At 38.7% G+C, this 17327-nt stretch overlaps 1 protein-coding gene across 1 annotated transcript in view; it reads right to left on the bottom strand.

The window, feature by feature from the left end:
- The window catches only part of Lrrk (Leucine-rich repeat kinase), a 431475-nt gene that overhangs the window by 96165 nt on the left and 317983 nt on the right, over window positions 1-17327 (bottom strand). The window contains exon 26 of the mRNA XM_090380151.1: window positions 5763-6017. Coding sequence (XP_090236277.1) covers window positions 5763-6017 — 255 coding nt within the window. The remainder of the gene's footprint in view (window positions 1-5762; window positions 6018-17327) is intronic.

Genomic DNA, 17327 nt, shown 5'->3' with positions numbered 1-17327 from the left:
GGAATATTATTTCTTAGTCTTTTAGACTTAACAAAGAAAACTATGCATTTTATAACCTATCATAAAAGACCATACTCCTAGCTTGAAAATAAATATGCAGAATTTCATTTTGCAATATACAGGGTGTCTCAAAAATACACTTCAGGAATGAGTTCCTCATATGTAGACAATAAACATATTTTATATCAACATAGTTCCGGAAATGCTTGGTTTCCGAGTTTTCAAGGTCTGTCTATGACACTTAACTGTTCACATCACCTTATAGTAATTGTTCAAAATATCCACCTTCTGCCTGAATACAGGCCTCACATCGACGTCTCATGGACTCGCGAAGACGATGACAAATTCCTGGCATGTTTCGTATTGTTTCACAACCTTCCACAATTTGATTTCAGAGAGTTTCCACATCAGCTACCGGAGTCAAATACACCAATAACTTTAAATGGTGGTATTGCACCAGTTGATGGCGTACATATGGTAAGAATATGTACAAGAAGAAATCTAGTGGGTTTAAATCAGGTGAGCGTGGAGGCCAGGCAGTTGGTCCACCCCTCTACTTCAGGAGTTGTAGATCTTGGTTGTCCTCTGCCAACGGCACAAGGTGTAAAGGTCCCATGTTCACAAAGGCGGCGATGGATACCTTCAAACGTTTTCCTGTCTGAACATCTTCGTTTTGGGAACCTTTCGTGGTACAAACGATGGGCCTCGAGAGCATTGCTGTCCGCCAAACCGTACATAAAGTGCATATCCGCTTGCTCCTGATTTCAGTACATGGTTGGAATGGACAACCACCAGATTATGTCAGTACCTTGTTATGAAGGAAATCACCCGCGGGAAATAAGACATTCCGGTTAATAACCTGGGAACCAAGCATTTCCGGAACTATATTGATATAAAATATTTTTATTGTCTACATATGAGGAACTCATTCCTGAAGTTATGCCGTGTATTTCTGAGACACTCTGTATACCGAATTTACATTACACTTTTGTTCACCACTTGCAATGTAAACATCTTTTATTCCAAAAATAAGTTGGAATAAAGAGAAAAAATAACAAAGGTATCTATGCAATGAAGCAGATGGCAAATAAAAGTGATTTTGTCCAATTTTAACAAAATTTACTAAAATAAAAAAAAAAGTTTTTTCTGAGCAAATATATAATTATGCATTATATTTTATGAAATAGCTCTGCAGATATTTTTCTTTATCATTTCTTTATAAAAATATGCCTGTTGTTGTAGTGGGGTTTTAGGAGCATCAGCGACTAAGGCCATATTGCTCTGTGTATACTGTCTGTAAATTGCATGTGTTTTGTGTGTGCTCAATTTTCTGTTTGATGAAAAACCCAAGTTCTCTGTAGTAAAAAAAAAAAAAAAAACCATGCTATCCTCGCCTGAGACCAACCAACTCAGTCACGTTGTGAAAAGGGCCCATAATAATTTCTCACATTAATGACAGGACTCAAACTCAAGTCTTTTCCATCCGGTATGGGAAGGATGGTGATTCTACCAACTGTGCTACCCACAAGGTCATATGCCTGTTAACCTTTCCAGAAGGATGGAACGTTATCTCATTAAATTTCACAAAATATCATACTGCACTCCTGCATCACCCTCACATATCCTTTCTTTTAAAATATCCATAGTTAATGGTAGTGGTGGTGAAACATAAACCTAAGTTTTCATATATCTCCAAAGAATTTATTGGGATACAGTGGTTCTTCATCTTAAAAAACGTGATTTGTCTTCTGACAGCTGGATATCAACCACAGAACTAACATGTTAGGGTAATCATACCAGTAACAATTCATCTGGATAAATAGAAAGGCCATACAGTTTGTCTAGATTGTTGGCACTAAACATCCCTAATATGTTCAACATTAGTATGCGAATTTTTGCTTTCCCATATTCAAAAAACATGCCTGTTAAACTTTCCAAAAAGATGGAATGTTTTCTCATTAAAACAACTTTTGTTTTAATGAGAAAACAAATATCACCATCAAAGCAGGTCGATTATCCAAGAACAAATTGATAATGTTGCACTTTGCTATAAACTGTGATATGCTGCAGCAGTTAGTTTTTAAGGACAAAGGACAGGAAATTCCTCAGAACTCTCCACACAGCTGTTTGCGGGACCCTCAGTTCATAATAGTTGCAAGCGCTTCCTAATTCATTTCACAAATATACGTGGTCTCAATTCTAATCTCAATGATGTCCATTTCCACTTGCAGTCTTCCAAACCCCATGTACTTTTTCTGACAGAATCTCAGTTATCGGTTGATTCAACTACTGCTCATCTCAGATGCCCAAATTATTCACCATATGATTCCTTTCGTCTCAAAGGTGGTACTTGTGCATATGTCCGTTCTGATATTCCCTGTCAGAGACTTGGCATTTTTGGAATCTCCTCTCTTTGATCTTCTCTAGCTTAAAATCTCTCTACCTCACTGTGTCAAATTCATCTGTTGTCTCTACCATTCTCCCAGTTCCACTAATCACTTGGAGCTCTTTGACTTCCTCTCTTTGCAACTTGACTTTCTCCAGTACAACTTTCCTAACAGTGAGGTAATTTTCCTTGGTGATTTTAATGTTCGCAACTCAGCTGGCTTCCGTTTTCTAGTCACACCGACCCAGCACAGATTGTTCATTTACCTACAAGAATAACGGACAATCCTAATCATACAGCCAATACGCTTGATCTTTTTCTCACAAACAACCCTTCTAAGTACACGGTCGAAGTGAGAGGTCCTTTAGGCACTTCAGATCACAACTTGGTGATTGTCTCTTCTCCAATGGAACCTTTATCTCATGGCTATTCCCAACCTCATGTTGTTTGGCATTACAAGAAAGCAAAATGGGATGACCTGTGAGACTTCATTTCTTCTTTTCCATGGTCGGATTACTGTTTCAAAACTTCTGATGTCAACGTTTACTCAGATCATGTCAGTGAAATTATTCTTGCAGGAATGGAATCCTTTATCCCACACTCCACTTTAAAACCTTGTCCTTTACCTAAACCTTGGTTTTCCAATAAATGTGCTAAGGCTGTTCAAGAGAAGAATGTTGCATATCGTAATTGGCTTGTTTCTAATTCTTCAGTTTCATTTTCTGCCTACACCAAAGCTCGCAACAATTATAAAGCAGTTATTAATCAGTCCAAACTAGAGTTTCAACAGGCTAAGCGTAGAAAACTTGCTTCTTGCCCTAATGGTAGCCGAGCATTCTGGTCTCTTGCCAAAGCTATTGGCCGCAACTTTTGTCCATCTCTGCTCCCACCTCTGTACAAACCAGATGGTTCTGTTGTCACTTCAGCCAAGGATAAAGCTGACCTGCTAGCATCCCATTTTTCTTCCAGCTCATGTATTAATGATCTTGGTAAAACACCTCCCACCATTCCCAACACGCTCCATTCAATACCTCCTGGGGTCTTCCGTCAAAAGGATGTCAGAAGGATTTTGATAAATCTCGATGCTAAGAAAGCTCCAGGTCCTGATGGTATTTCTCCACTTGTTCTCAAAACCTGTGGTCCTGAACTTACTCCTATTCTTTGCCGCCTTTTTTCACTTTCTTATTCCAAAGATGTTTTTCCTTCTGCTTGGAAATTTGCTCATATCCAGCCAGTTCCTAAAAAGGGTGACAAATCCCTTCCATCCAATTATCATCCCATTGCAATTACTGCTACCCTTTCTAAAGTAATGGAGAAATCAATTAACCGCCAACTCTTAAACTACCTAGAAACCTTCCGTTTGATCAACTATCTCCAGTATGGATTCCGTCAGTGTCGATCCACTGGTGATATTCTGGCTTATGTTACCCATTTATGGACTAATTGAATGGAAACGTTCGGGGAAACACAAGTAGTTGCTCTTGACATCTCAAAGGCTTTTGATCGTGTTTGGCAAAAAGGTCTTCTAAACAAGCTTCCATCTTATGGTTTGCCTGTTTTTAGTAATTGGTTATCCAGTTTTCTCTCTGATCGCTCACTCAGGGTGATGGTAGATGGCACTCTGTCTTCTAACTTCTCCACTAATGCCGATGTCCCCCAAGGTTCAGTTCTTTCCCCCACTCTTTTCCTCTTGTATATTAATGACCTTCTTCCATTGGCTGGAAATCCTATTTATAGTTTTGTCACTGATAACACACTGCATTCCACTTTCCATTTTGAGAAACCTTGCCCTGCCCAATCAGTTTCAACTTCTCGAAAATCTGCTACCAATTCCTTAAATGCCGATCTTCAGGTAATTCTCCAGTGGGGGCAAAGACAACTTAGTTGATTTCAACTAAGTTGTCTTGGTTGACATCTAAAACTCAGTCTTGTCTTATATCTCGCAAAAAGGATTCTTCTGCTCCTATGCTTATCTTTAGTGACACTTCGATTTCTAGGCAAAATGATATATCTTTTTTGGGGATTACCCTGACTTCTAATCTCTCTTGGCACAAGCACATTACAAATATTGCTTCCTCTGCATCTAAAAAACTTGGTTTTCTCTTTCGCTCTCGGCGTTACTTTTCTTCCAAACAGCTGCTCACTCTGTATAAATCGCAAATCCACCCTGCCATGGAATATTGTTCCCACATTTGGGGTGGTGCCCCCAAAACCTCTCTCAGGCTTCTTGATTCGATTCAGAAGAAGGCAGTTAGGTTAATTAATGATTTATCTCTAACTGAGTCTCTCCACTCGCTTTCTCATAGACGTACTGTTTCTGCTGCATGCCTCTTCTACAGATACTTCCACGGGCACTGTTCTTCTGAATTGGCTTCTATAATTCCCGCTCTCTCTTTCAAAACAGTCTGAACATGTGCCGCCACCAGCCAACATCCATTTACTGTCCAACTTCAAACCCACAGAACCAACTTTTCATCTTCCTCATTTATTCATTCAACTGCCATTTTTGGGAACAACCTTCCTTCATACGTATTTCCTGAAAATTACAATCTACAGTAGTTCAAGTCCAATGTCAACAAATATCTTCTTTCCTCTTCTCAATCTCCAACCCAAGCACGGTACTAAGTACTATAGGTTCTAATACCTCTTGTGTTTGGGGTTGACTTAAAAAAAAAAATATGCAGAGTTTCTTAGCCTATGAATTACAAAGACACTCAAATGTTGCTGCATTAATAGCATACCATCCTGTGTTACTTCACCACTGCAGAAGGCAATTGGTGACTTACCACAAATGGATGGAGTACTCTTTTCCTGCTTCTTCCAAAATTATCATTGTCAACCAACTTCATTGTGCAAAAGGTAATTACATAGAATGCTCTCTAAGGTTAAGATGCCACCTCAAAGATGGGTACACTCACATGGTAAAAAGCAGTCAAGCTTTAATAACTTGAAAAAATATTTTGTTGCATATCTTAAATGTAATTTGCTTTTCAATAAATAATTATTAGTTTTCTCACAATAAATTTTGGAACGTGGAAAGATCATTTTAAATACCTTATACAATGAACTTTCTGTTTATATGCTGACAAGACCACATAGGTCAGAGGAGTTTACAAGTAGTTATTTGACAAGAATATTATCATTAATCGTTTTTAGTGGCCATGTGAGCTTGAACCATGATCAACTCAAACATGCATAGTACTGTAGTCTCCACTTGGTTATATCAAAAACGGCTTAAAGATACATTGTTTAAAATTTAAGCTACTTTTATAATGGATAGTGTTAATATAAGTTAACAATACAATATATTTCATTTATATGTAATTAAAAACAATAATGAAACATGAAAAAAAGAAAAACTATTTAAATTTCATACTTTTTCTGTATATTCTTCTTCTCCATTATACCTCATGATTTCAGGAGCCATGAAACCTTCTGTCCCACCAAACCCTTTAGTCCCTGTTGGAAGTGTTGATCTACTTATTCCATAATCAGCCAACTTAACTTCTACAGGAGGAAGGGGAATAAGGGAATGAAAAGGTGGGGGAATCTCCCAAACCAGTACATTTTCAGACTTCAGGTCACGATAAATAATGTGCTGTTGATGAAGATATTCTAAGGCTTTTGCAATCTATAATAATAATGATAATAATAATAAAAAAACAATTACATTGTATTAACATTATTTTTGAGACATATAAGAGTGAATCAAATGGAAACAACTGCGGTTTTGCTATACAATAATTTGTTATGAGTAACCCTTGGAAATGTGTTATCTCAGTGATATTTCAAACCACTGAAGTCATCATTCACTTACTACCAGAGTTCAGCAAGATAAATCCTTGATTTTCATCATCTATAATACAGCTCCCAACATATCTTAAATGTTGGGAGCTGTATTGGGAAGTTATAATTAAATTAAAAAATGCATAATTTTCATTTGTGATCATTTCTATTCTGTGTGTAAACTTTGTATTTGTCCACAATAAAAAGAATGAGAAATTTCCGTTATTAATGGAGGTACTCCTCGTCTATCCCCTAAGACCATCTCACTAAATTGTCCAACAAGAGCACCACTTAGCTTTACCACGTACTTTACATATTACAATACCATGTTAACAGGAGAGACTGATTCTACAGAGATGGAATAAACTTAAATAGAAAGGGTGCACAAAAATATTTGCTGACGCTATCAAGGCAGTGTTAGGTGGGTTGGAAAACTGCTAGCTTGGGGGGGGGATACACAGACTAATAGATTAACAGTAGCTGCTGGCAGAGGTGAAAGTGATTCTTGCACTGCTTCTACTGGAATGAGCAGCAGCAGTCTGGAAAACAAGGTGCAGAGGATTTCAAAGTCTGCTGGAAGTCATTGCAGAACGAGTAAATACATGTACTGTGTTAGGGTAGGTAAAAATAGGAACAGGTGCACGTATACTTGCGTGTACACCAATGATAGGAGCTTGGTAAATAAATTTGATGAGGTGTTGGTCAAAACATCAAAGGCAGATATTGTTAGGATATCAGAGATGTGGTGTCGCATGGAATGCAAAACTGAAATTTGGGGAATACAGCATGTGCAGGAAGGATAGACAGGATAGGAAGGGAGGAGGGGTTATGTTATTAGTTAACTATATAACATCGGTGTAGATACACCATAGTTAACCCATAAATTTGAACTACGTATGTAGTGTAAAAGGCATCGTTTTAATGATATCTCATATTGTGGTTGCCTTCACAATGAGATACCAAGTATTGCACTACTTCAAATAAATAACTCTTCTCTAGTAGAGAAGAATGATCGTCTGGGTGGTGGTATCCTCTGAAAATAAATAACAGTAGTCTTCTACTGTTATTTATTTAAGAGAAGCGTTATTTATTTGAAGTAGTGCAATACCAGCTATCTCGTTGTGAAGGCAACCACAATATGAGATACTATTAAAACGATGCCTTTTACACTACATACGTAGTTCAAATTTATGGGTTAACTATGTTGTATCTACACTGATATTATATAGTTAATTACCAAAACCCATAAGGATTATGCCTTGTGCATTTCATTTTCAAATACATTATTACCAACACCCTTTAGCATCTCTCATATTGTGGATATAACTTCGCAACTGTGATGCCATGTTGCACTACCAGGGTATCTGCCCGCCCATATTAGCCTCGAAATGATCGTTGGGGTGGTGGTATCCTCCGAAAATAAATAACAGTAGTCTTCTCTATTAGAGAAGTGTTATTTATTTGAAGTAGTGCAATACCAACTATCTCACTGTGAAGGCAACCACAATATGAGATATCATTAAAACGATGCCTTTTACGCTACATATAGTTAATTTATGGGTTAACTGTGATGTTAATTTATGGTTAACTATGGTGTATCTACACTGATATTATATAGTTAATTACCAAAAGCCACAAGGATTATACCTTGTGCATTTCGTTTTCAAATACGCTATTAGTTAAGAAACATATAAAATCCAAGGAAGTAAAGGCAGTCGGATATGGCTGGACAGTGCAGTGACTCTGATGAGTATAATAAACAACTGTACAAAGAAATAGAGTGGGCCAGTAAATCAGAGTGTCTTGCAACTGGGGATTTTAATTTCCCAGATATTAACTGGAATTTGTGGGTAGGTCACTCATACACTAGCAAGGCTTTTGTGGATTTATTGGATGATTGTTTTCTAAAGCAGAATGTTTGGGAGGCAATTAGAGGGAGTAATACTCTTAATCTGATTATCAGTAGTGATTCTTCGTGCATTAAGAATCTGCAGATAAAGGAACCAGTAGGTGGCAGTGATCAGTGTGCTGAAGTGGATTTACTCAAAGAGATAACTACCATCAGGAGTAAAGGGAAGGATTTTGCTTTTGTAAAGGTGACTACGGTGGTCTGAGACAGTATTTAAATTCTATATGGTGAGACCAACTGATGACGTTACCAACAGCAAATTGAAAACAGAAAGCATTCAAAGAATTAATCTTGGAAGCTACTAGGCCAGTGGTTTTCATTCGGGGTGCTGCAGCACCCTAAGGTGCCACAACAACATTCCAGGGGTGTCACGTAATTTTGGTTTAAGTTACTTAAACTTATTATTTTTTTAATTTATATGTTTATTTAGTACCTCTATATAAAGAATAAAATTATTATATACTGTATATATATATATATACAAAGGGTACTAGGAAAGTTTTGCAATACAGCTTTGTTTATTTAATTTTTTCAAAGTAATTTCCTCTACATTCAATACACCTCTCCATCCTCCGAAACCAATCTTTAAACCAGTTCTGCCAAGTTTCACTAGGGAGTAAAGCACACTCGTTGTCCCAAGCCCGTAGAAGGTCCTCATCACTGGAAAACCGCCTCCCTTTTAGCTTCATTTTCACATGCGGGAACAGTGCAAAGTCGCAGGGAGCATGGTCTGGACTGTAGGGAGGGTGCTCGAGAAGTTTCAGTCCTGTCGTGGTCAAATATTCGGTGCAGGCTTTGGCGCGGTGAGCTGGAGCATTTTCGTGATGGAGGTACCAGGTGTCCATTCTTGATTTTGGCCGCAGGTTCTTCATAGATCCAATGACTTTAGGCAGGCATTGTTCAGTATACCACTTAGCTGTGACTGTCTTCTGCGTGTCCAAAACGACACGTTCCACAATTCCACTTGATTTGAAAAATACAGCTATCATTTTCTTCTTTACAGATCGGGATTTTCTGACAATTACGGGTGTGTCGTCATCATCAAAGACCCAAACTTTGTTTTGAGCCTTGGTCGGCAGATCGTAATAGTACAGCCAAGTCTCGTCACCTGTCACGATGTTGTTCACATACCGAGATTGTCCCTTATCAAACTTTTTTAACATCTCCCGGCACCAAGTCACACGTCGTGTCATCTGCTCTTCAGTCAGTTGATGCGGCACCCAAAGAGAACAAAGTTTCTTCATGTGCAAATGATCTTGCAGAATCGAACGAATTGCTGGTGCATTTAGGCCCAAAGTATCCTCTATCTGTTGGTAGGTAACTCGCCTGTTTTCGTCAAGCATTTTCCTCACAGCAGTAACGTTTTCCTCCGTAACTGACGTTCGTGGCCTTCCCGGCGTCTCAGAATCCTCCAGAGTGAAATTTCCCCTTTGGAATTCTCTATACCACCTGAATATCGTTGTACGATGTGGACAATCATCATCTAGTGCAAGAGTCATTTCTTCTAAGCACTGGTCTATGGTTAAACCACGCACGAAATTATACCGCAAAACTGACCTTATCTCATTTCGTGACCACGATGCCATCGCAAGCACTTTACACTCTCACTACTAATGAATAACCGAGCCCATCGACTTGGCGCGGCGGCTACTATGCACGTATGAATATGTCTCAACATGCAGCTTCCTGTGATTCATTGTTGCGTCATATTGCAAAACTTTCCTAGTACCCTTTGTATATATATAATTTGTATTATGAAATGTAATTTTTATAATTATATATATATATATATATATATATATATATATATATATATATAATAACTATCATATATATATATACACAGAGAGAATCGGATCTAACAGGCAGAAAATTGAGTAGGGGTGCCGCAAAATAAAATAAATGAGTAAGGGGTGCCGTTATTAAAAAAAGGTTAAAAACCACTGTACTCGGCCTTTCATATCAACTAAGAAATATTGTTCAAGGTTTAGGCCTAAATGTATGTCAAATGGATTAAAGAGAATCATGGCAGAGAAGAAAAATGCATGAGATACATATAAATTAACAGGTAACACAAAAGTCTATGATAGATATAAGCTGGTCTGTAACCAAGTCACAAAGGAGGTTAGGCAGGCCAAGGCAGATTACAAGAAATCCTTGGCAAAGGATGCAAAGAAAAACAAGCAAAGAGTTCTTTACTTATGTAAACTCTAGAAAAAGGGAATAAATCAGATTGGTCTACTTGATACTGATGGTTCAGCTGTTGATGATCCTAGTCAGGTAGCTAACAAACTAAATGAGTATATTGCATCTACATTCACACACGAGGAGTTATTCAGGAAAGGGAATTCCAGAGGTGAATTAAACTCGCAATGAGCTAGATGATTTTGTAATAACTGTGAGCAAGGTAGGGAAGAAATTGTTGAATGTAAACACAAGAAATGCACCTGGGTGGATGGGATCTATCCAGTTATATTAAAGGAGGCAGCAAAGGAAGTAAGCAAACCCTTAGCCATAATTATGAGAGCTTCTTTGGACTAAGGGGAGGTACCTATAGACTGGAGATGTGCAAATGTAACCACAATTCACAAAGGACAACATAAGTAATTATAGACCTGTTAGTTTAACTTCTGTTCCAGGGAAATTAATGAAGGCAATGGTTAAAGAGGCACTGCAGAATCATCTAGACAAGACTTCAGTTAAAGCTTGAATACAGCATGAGTTTGTTAAGGGGAAGTCTTGTCTAACCAATTTGATTGGATACTATGATGTGGTCACAAAGGAACTGTATACAAAGAATAATTTCGATATCATATATTTCGATCTTAGAAAGGCTTTTGATACTATTGTACATGGAAGACTGCTGCAGAAATCGGAGCAGTGTGGCACTGAAGGCAAATTGCTACAATGGATAAAGGGATGGTTGAATGGGAGAAGACAGAGAGTGGTAATCAATGGACACTCTTCGTGGACTAATGTTATTAGTGATTAATACCTGGAGTCTCATGGGTTCAGTGTTGGATCCATTGTTGTTTTCTATATTTATTAATGATATTGATGATGGTATATCAGGCTTAATGTCCAAGTTTGCAGACGATACGAAGGTCGACAGAGTTGTTAATGACACTAATGACAGTACACTGCTGCAACAGGATCTAGAAAAGTTGAGCAGATGGGCTGAGAGGTGGCAACTGAAGTTTAACATTGACAAATATAAAGTACTGCATATGGGAAGCAGTAACCCCAGAGTAACGTATCAACTGTGTGGGATTTGTTTTTGTTTGTTTATTTGGTTTTTAGGAGCATTAGCAACTAAGGCCATATTGCTCCGGGATATGCGGTGATCATTCCCTGACCTTTCCGCATCCTCCGTATTTGGTGGTGACGGGCTCGAACTCCGGTCTAATCAAGAAGCATGTGCTATGCACTGCTGCTCCTTGCGACCTGTCTATGGAGGCGGCAACTGTTTGGGACTACACTGACAGTAGTAGAGAATGAAAAGGACCGGGGGGTAATTGTACAGACAGATATGAAGTTTTCTGAGCAGTGCAGACGGTCTGCAAGAATTGCTCATTGTGTCTTATCAAAGATACACAGGAATTTTTCTAACATGGATAAGGAGGTGATTATCTGCTTGTATAAGGCAATGGTCAGGTCACACCTTGAGTACTGTATACAGGTCTGGAGGCCTCATTTTAAGAAGGATGTAGAACTGCTGGAATGAATACAGAGAAGGGCAACAAGATTAGTGAATGGAACAAAGGGTTGCTCTTAAGAAGGACGCACCTCCGTAGCCAGGTGGGAAGGAGCAGCAGTGCATAGCACACGCTTCTTGATTAGACCGGGGTTCGAGCCCGTCACCACCAAATATGGAGGATGCGAAAAGGTCAGGGAATGCCACCGCATATTCCCGGAGCAATATGGCCTTAGTTGCTAATGCTCCTAAAAACCAAACAACAACAACAACAGCTCTTAAGAAGAAAGGCTTAAGTTTTGTAAATTACAGGGTCTGGAGACTAGGCACCTGCGAGGTGATCTCATTGAGGTTTATAAAGCCTTGAATGGTTTGAGCATACTCAGTGCTGATGGGATTCTTCCTCTTGCTCAGAATAATCACCTGAGAGGACTTAAATTCAAATTGAGGAAAGACAGTTGTAGGATAGACGTGCAGAAATTTGCCTTTAGCTGGCGGGTGGTTGATTGCTGGAACAAACTTCCATCTGTCGTTGTAGAAGTTGATAGCTTAAATAGATTCAAGGCTGAAGTAGACAAACATTTGGAGCTAGTGGATGGGTGAAATTAGAAGGGAGGCGTTTTTGTTTTTTGGCTGATGCTATATAAGCTTTCTTTCTTGCATCATGTGCCTTTACTAATGCTAATGTACATGGTCTACCTGCATAAATGAAAAATTTTCCTTTTTTTTTTTTTAGGAATGATCAAATTGGCTGACAGATTGAGTTTGTATATCTTCTTTTTCTTCTTCCTTCCATGGGCTACTGAATGTCCCTGCCTGAGACAGTAGTAGATGGCTTGGGTCCTTTCCCCAAGGATGGATGCTGGAAGGAGCTCTCCTGGCAAGGGCCCCTCCCAGTAAGAGTGGCCAGTCAGAACAACATAGCCCACACATCAATGCACACAAGACAATGGACACACTGACTGGCTTAGCAGAATTTTTCAAAATATTCACAGAGACCTTAAGTGGCATTGGGGGTCAACCTCTGGAGCCATTCAAGAACAACTAGTGTCTCAACACCTCATCCTTCTTGCAAATTTATTGCAATTAATATTGTACTTTAGAAAAAACAGGTCTCAAGACAAACCATGGCCTGGCACAGCTGGCAAGTTGGAAGTGGAAATCCCCAAGCACACAGCCCTTTCAAGTTTAGGATACAGACCAGTGAACAATCAGAGTTCACAAAGTTTGCCACTACCACTATCATATCAGTTTTTCACAAAAGGTGTTACATTCATTGCTTTCATCACTAATTTCAAAATTCCTCATTTGTTGTTAAAGGCCATTACATATTGGCTATAATATATGATTATTTTCTCTCCAACTTATAGTATATTATTATATTAACTATAAGTATATTATTCCTTCTTTACAGCTATTATAAATTTATTTTATTAATTATTATTACACAATAGTTATCCTCCCACACTGAATTCAAATTCCATCAAGATGGCAGGAATCTTTATTTATTTATTTATTTTTTTTTTTAATGCATGGCAGAGTCAGCTTTTAGCGAGGAATCACAAATCCCCTCTTGGAAAGTTGGATTTTTCAACCAGAAAAACAGACCACAGAACAAAATGTAATTTGAAACCACAATATGTTGATGCCTCATAGTCTTGGGAGTTTTGGGGATAAAAGCATAATGATGACTCCAGTATAAATTAAAAGTTTTAAGGTGTAAGGAGCTATCCATCATCAAATACAGTGAGCAAGGAATATACTTGATAACTTTTCAAGAAAGATGAAATGTATCATTAAAAGAACTTTTAGAGAGAAAGACAGCAGCAGCATCATCATCAAACAAGTCCATTACCGAACAACAAACTGATAATTCTGCACTTTGTTATACAATGCAATATGCTGCAGAAGTTAGTTTTTAAGAACAAAGGGAAGGAAGAAATTTGCCTACCCAATTGCAAAGAACAGAATACATACCACAAGAACAAATGAGCTTGATTAGGTATAATCTTTTTTTTTTTCTCTTTTTTTTTTCAGTAAATCACTTCATACAGTAGTAAGGTTTCAGCATAATTCTACAGTTTGGCAGTGTATTATTCTGAACATTAGAGAACACAATACTACCTTAGTGTATTACTGTGTTCTCTAATACTTGATATCTCAAAAGAAATTGCACAAATTTCCAAATGGAAGACTGCCTTTGATATTATACCTATATATATAAACACTGAGTGGATAGAAATCATGGGATACCTACCTAGTAATTGGTAGGCCCACCTTTTGCCCGGATAAGGGCAGTTATACGGTGAGGCATTGAGTACACTAGTTCAGGAAAGCATTCCACAGTATTTCCATCCATGCTTGCTACACTACACTGCTGTCCATAATTCTGTCGCATCCCTGGGTGGAAGATCCAAGGTTCAAAAGGCCCTTTCCACAGCAGAGATGCTGTGGAAAGGGGAGGCCATTCCACGGTGGTAAAATCTGCAGAATGCTCTTCGAACAATGTTCTAGTCACGACGGCTCTGTGGGGAGGTGCACTGTCCTGCTGCAAGAGACCGTTGCCCTGTGGGTGCATGATGACCATAAAGGGATGCAGATAGTCTGCAAGGATGGACACATAACCTGGACCATTCAGCGATGTGTCTAGACGTACCAGAGGTCCCAATGTGTACCAGTTGAACATGCACCCAGACCATTACCGACTGTCCACCTGCCAACAGTTCCTTTTTTGACATGACGGGCGCATGGCTTCATGCAGTTTCCATCAGATACGCACCCACCCGTCTGCTCAAAGTAACTGGGAACGGGACTCAACGGACCTGGAGACCTGTCTCCAATCACCTAAGGTCCAATGCCGATGTTCTTTTGCCCAGTTGAGACAGAGTCCTGTGTCGTGGTGTTAGCAATGGGACTCTGGGGGGTCGGTGGCTCCCATAACCCATTGCAGCTAATGATCACCTGATGGTCTTGGTAGAGAAGTTTCTGGCATCTCCCTCATTGAAGTCTGCAGTGATTTGTGCCACTGTCGCTCTCCAGTTAGCTGATACAATGAGAGACAGACATCAACGGCTACATTCATCCACCACCTTTCTCTGCTCACAGTTTTGTCCAAGATGAGATGGTATTAGTATTAGCAATGGCCACATAGTGCAAGGAAGCCTATGGCTTATGCTGCACCAGACAAAAAAATAATAATAAAAAAAATAAAACAAAATAATAATAAAAAAAAATAAAACAAAATAATAATAATAAGAAGAAAATTAAAATAATAATAATTAATAAGAGAAAAGGAAACATGGACAGCCTTCCCTCATCTCTTAGGTAATTATCCAGTTTACCTTTGAATTTCCTCAAATTGTCAGCCTCTACCACCCATATAGGTAACTTATTCCAGTAATTTATAACTCGCCGGCTAAAATAAAACTTCCTGCAATCCAGTCTAAACATCTCCCTCCGTAACTTGAAATTATGGCACCTTGTTCTAGAATTATTTATAACCGTGAAAATTTCGTCCTCATTCATTCTGCTTATGTCTCTCAGAGCCTCAATCAAGTTTTCTAGTTTCCAAGCTCTGTAACCCACATATTCGAAGTCTTTCCTCGTATGGACATATTTCCTCCTTTTGCTGATCTCACCAGGCGAGTTCCCCATCTTTGGACCCTTTCAAGAAGCATGTCTTTCTTTAGGTGCAGTCTCCATACTTGAACACAGTATTTCAAGTATGGTCCAACAACAGCCTTATACAAGGAATTATGATGTCCTTATCTCTACTCACAATTGTTCGATAAATCATTGATAGGACGGCACGGGCCTTCCTTGCAACCAGTCTATAGTGCTCGGAGAACTTCATGTCTGACTATATCGTAATACCAAAGTCCCTTTCCTCCACCACCGGCTTTAGTTCAACTCTGCCAAGTGTATAATGGTATATTTTGGGGTTACTGTTCCCCATGTGCAATACCTTACACTTTGCTGGATTAAAGCAGAGCTGCCATTTTTCTGACCATTCATGAAGTCTATCTAGGTCACTCTGAAGAAGCTCTGCTTGGCAGTGATCATTGACTACTCTACCAATCTTTACATCATCTTCAAATTTAGACATCACGCCCTCTATCCCTTCATCGATGTCATTTATGAAAATCAAAAACACAACAGTCCTAATACTGATCTTTAGGGAACTCCCACTTCTTACATCAACCCAATCTGAGGAATAACCATTTATCACAACCCTCTGCCTCCTGTCTTGAAGCCATCCAGCTATCCATTTAAGGATTTTCCCTGTGATTCCAACCTGTTCCAGCTTATAAAGTAACCGCTCATGTGGAACTGAGTCAAATGTTTTGCTGCAATCCAAATAAACAATGTCAAAATTATTCCCTAAATCCAGCTCTTCACTGACCCTGTCAAAATAGCTAATCAGATTTGTTAAACATTATTTTCCCTTTAACAAACTATCCTGTGTATGTTTCACAATTCCATTTCTATCTAAATGATCCTGAATTCCACCCTTGATCACTGTCTCATGATTTTCCCTACTACAGAAGTTGAAGTTAGACTAACCGGCCGGTAATTTTCCACTTCACTCTTAGAACCACCCTTATGTATTGGAGATAAACTGGCACTTTTCCAATTCAACAGAATCACTCCTGAGTCCATAGCCTCAATGGTTCGATGCACTCACTTGCTGCCTCCCTTAAGATTATAGGGTATATGCCATCAACTCCAGGAGCCTTACTGGCCTGTAGGCTTAAAAGTTTTTTCATTAAATAAATTTGTAAAATTTCAACTTCACCCCCATAATTTCTCATTGACGTAAGGGGTTTTTCTTCTGAAATACTGAAGCAAAGTAACTGTTGAGATCATCTGCAACTTCAACTGGGATATCTAATACTATCCCACGTCCATTACATAAGGGTCTGATCTGGTTTGTCCTTTTCTTCTTTGCATTTATATATGTGAAGAATTCCTTACCCCCCTTCTTTGCTCTCTTTGCCAGCAATTTCTCAATCTATCTTTGCCAGCCTAACCTTTTCTGTGGCACTATTACAGATCATTTTGTAGCTATTGTAGGCTCCAGTACTTTTCATTTCTTTGTAACTTTTCCATGCTGTATTTTTCTGCTCAAGTAAGCTAACAACTTCATTATTAATCCAACTTGGAACCCTCCTCGTGGAATACTTTTTTTAATGGTATGTAAGCAATTTTCATCTGTCATTGTGGAAGTTGATAGCTTAAATGAATTCAAGGAGGAGCTGGATAAACTTTTGGAGGGAATGGTTGTGTGAAATTGTTTTTTTTTGGCTGATGCTACATAAGCTCATACACTTGATTGATTGCATCACATGCCTCTATTACTACTACTATTCAAGGCTCTGTAATTAATGTTTTAAAGGTATACGATAATTCAGTTGTATTCGCTCTCTATGAGATATCTATCCAGTTAACTGAGGCCACGAAGTATCTTAAATCAGCGTAATTTCCTTTCGTGAAATTATAACCCATTCTTTTGCCTTTACCTACTGCTACCTCTCTCTCTCCTCATCGTCTAC

The sequence above is a fragment of the Mastigoproctus giganteus genome, chromosome 8 (assembly GCF_048544385.1).
Source record: "Mastigoproctus giganteus isolate SK-2022 chromosome 8, ASM4854438v1, whole genome shotgun sequence".
NCBI lineage: Eukaryota > Metazoa > Arthropoda > Arachnida > Uropygi > Thelyphonidae > Mastigoproctus > Mastigoproctus giganteus.
Note: the sequence above shows the minus strand (reverse complement) of the source record. Positions and strands in the feature narration are given on the sequence as shown.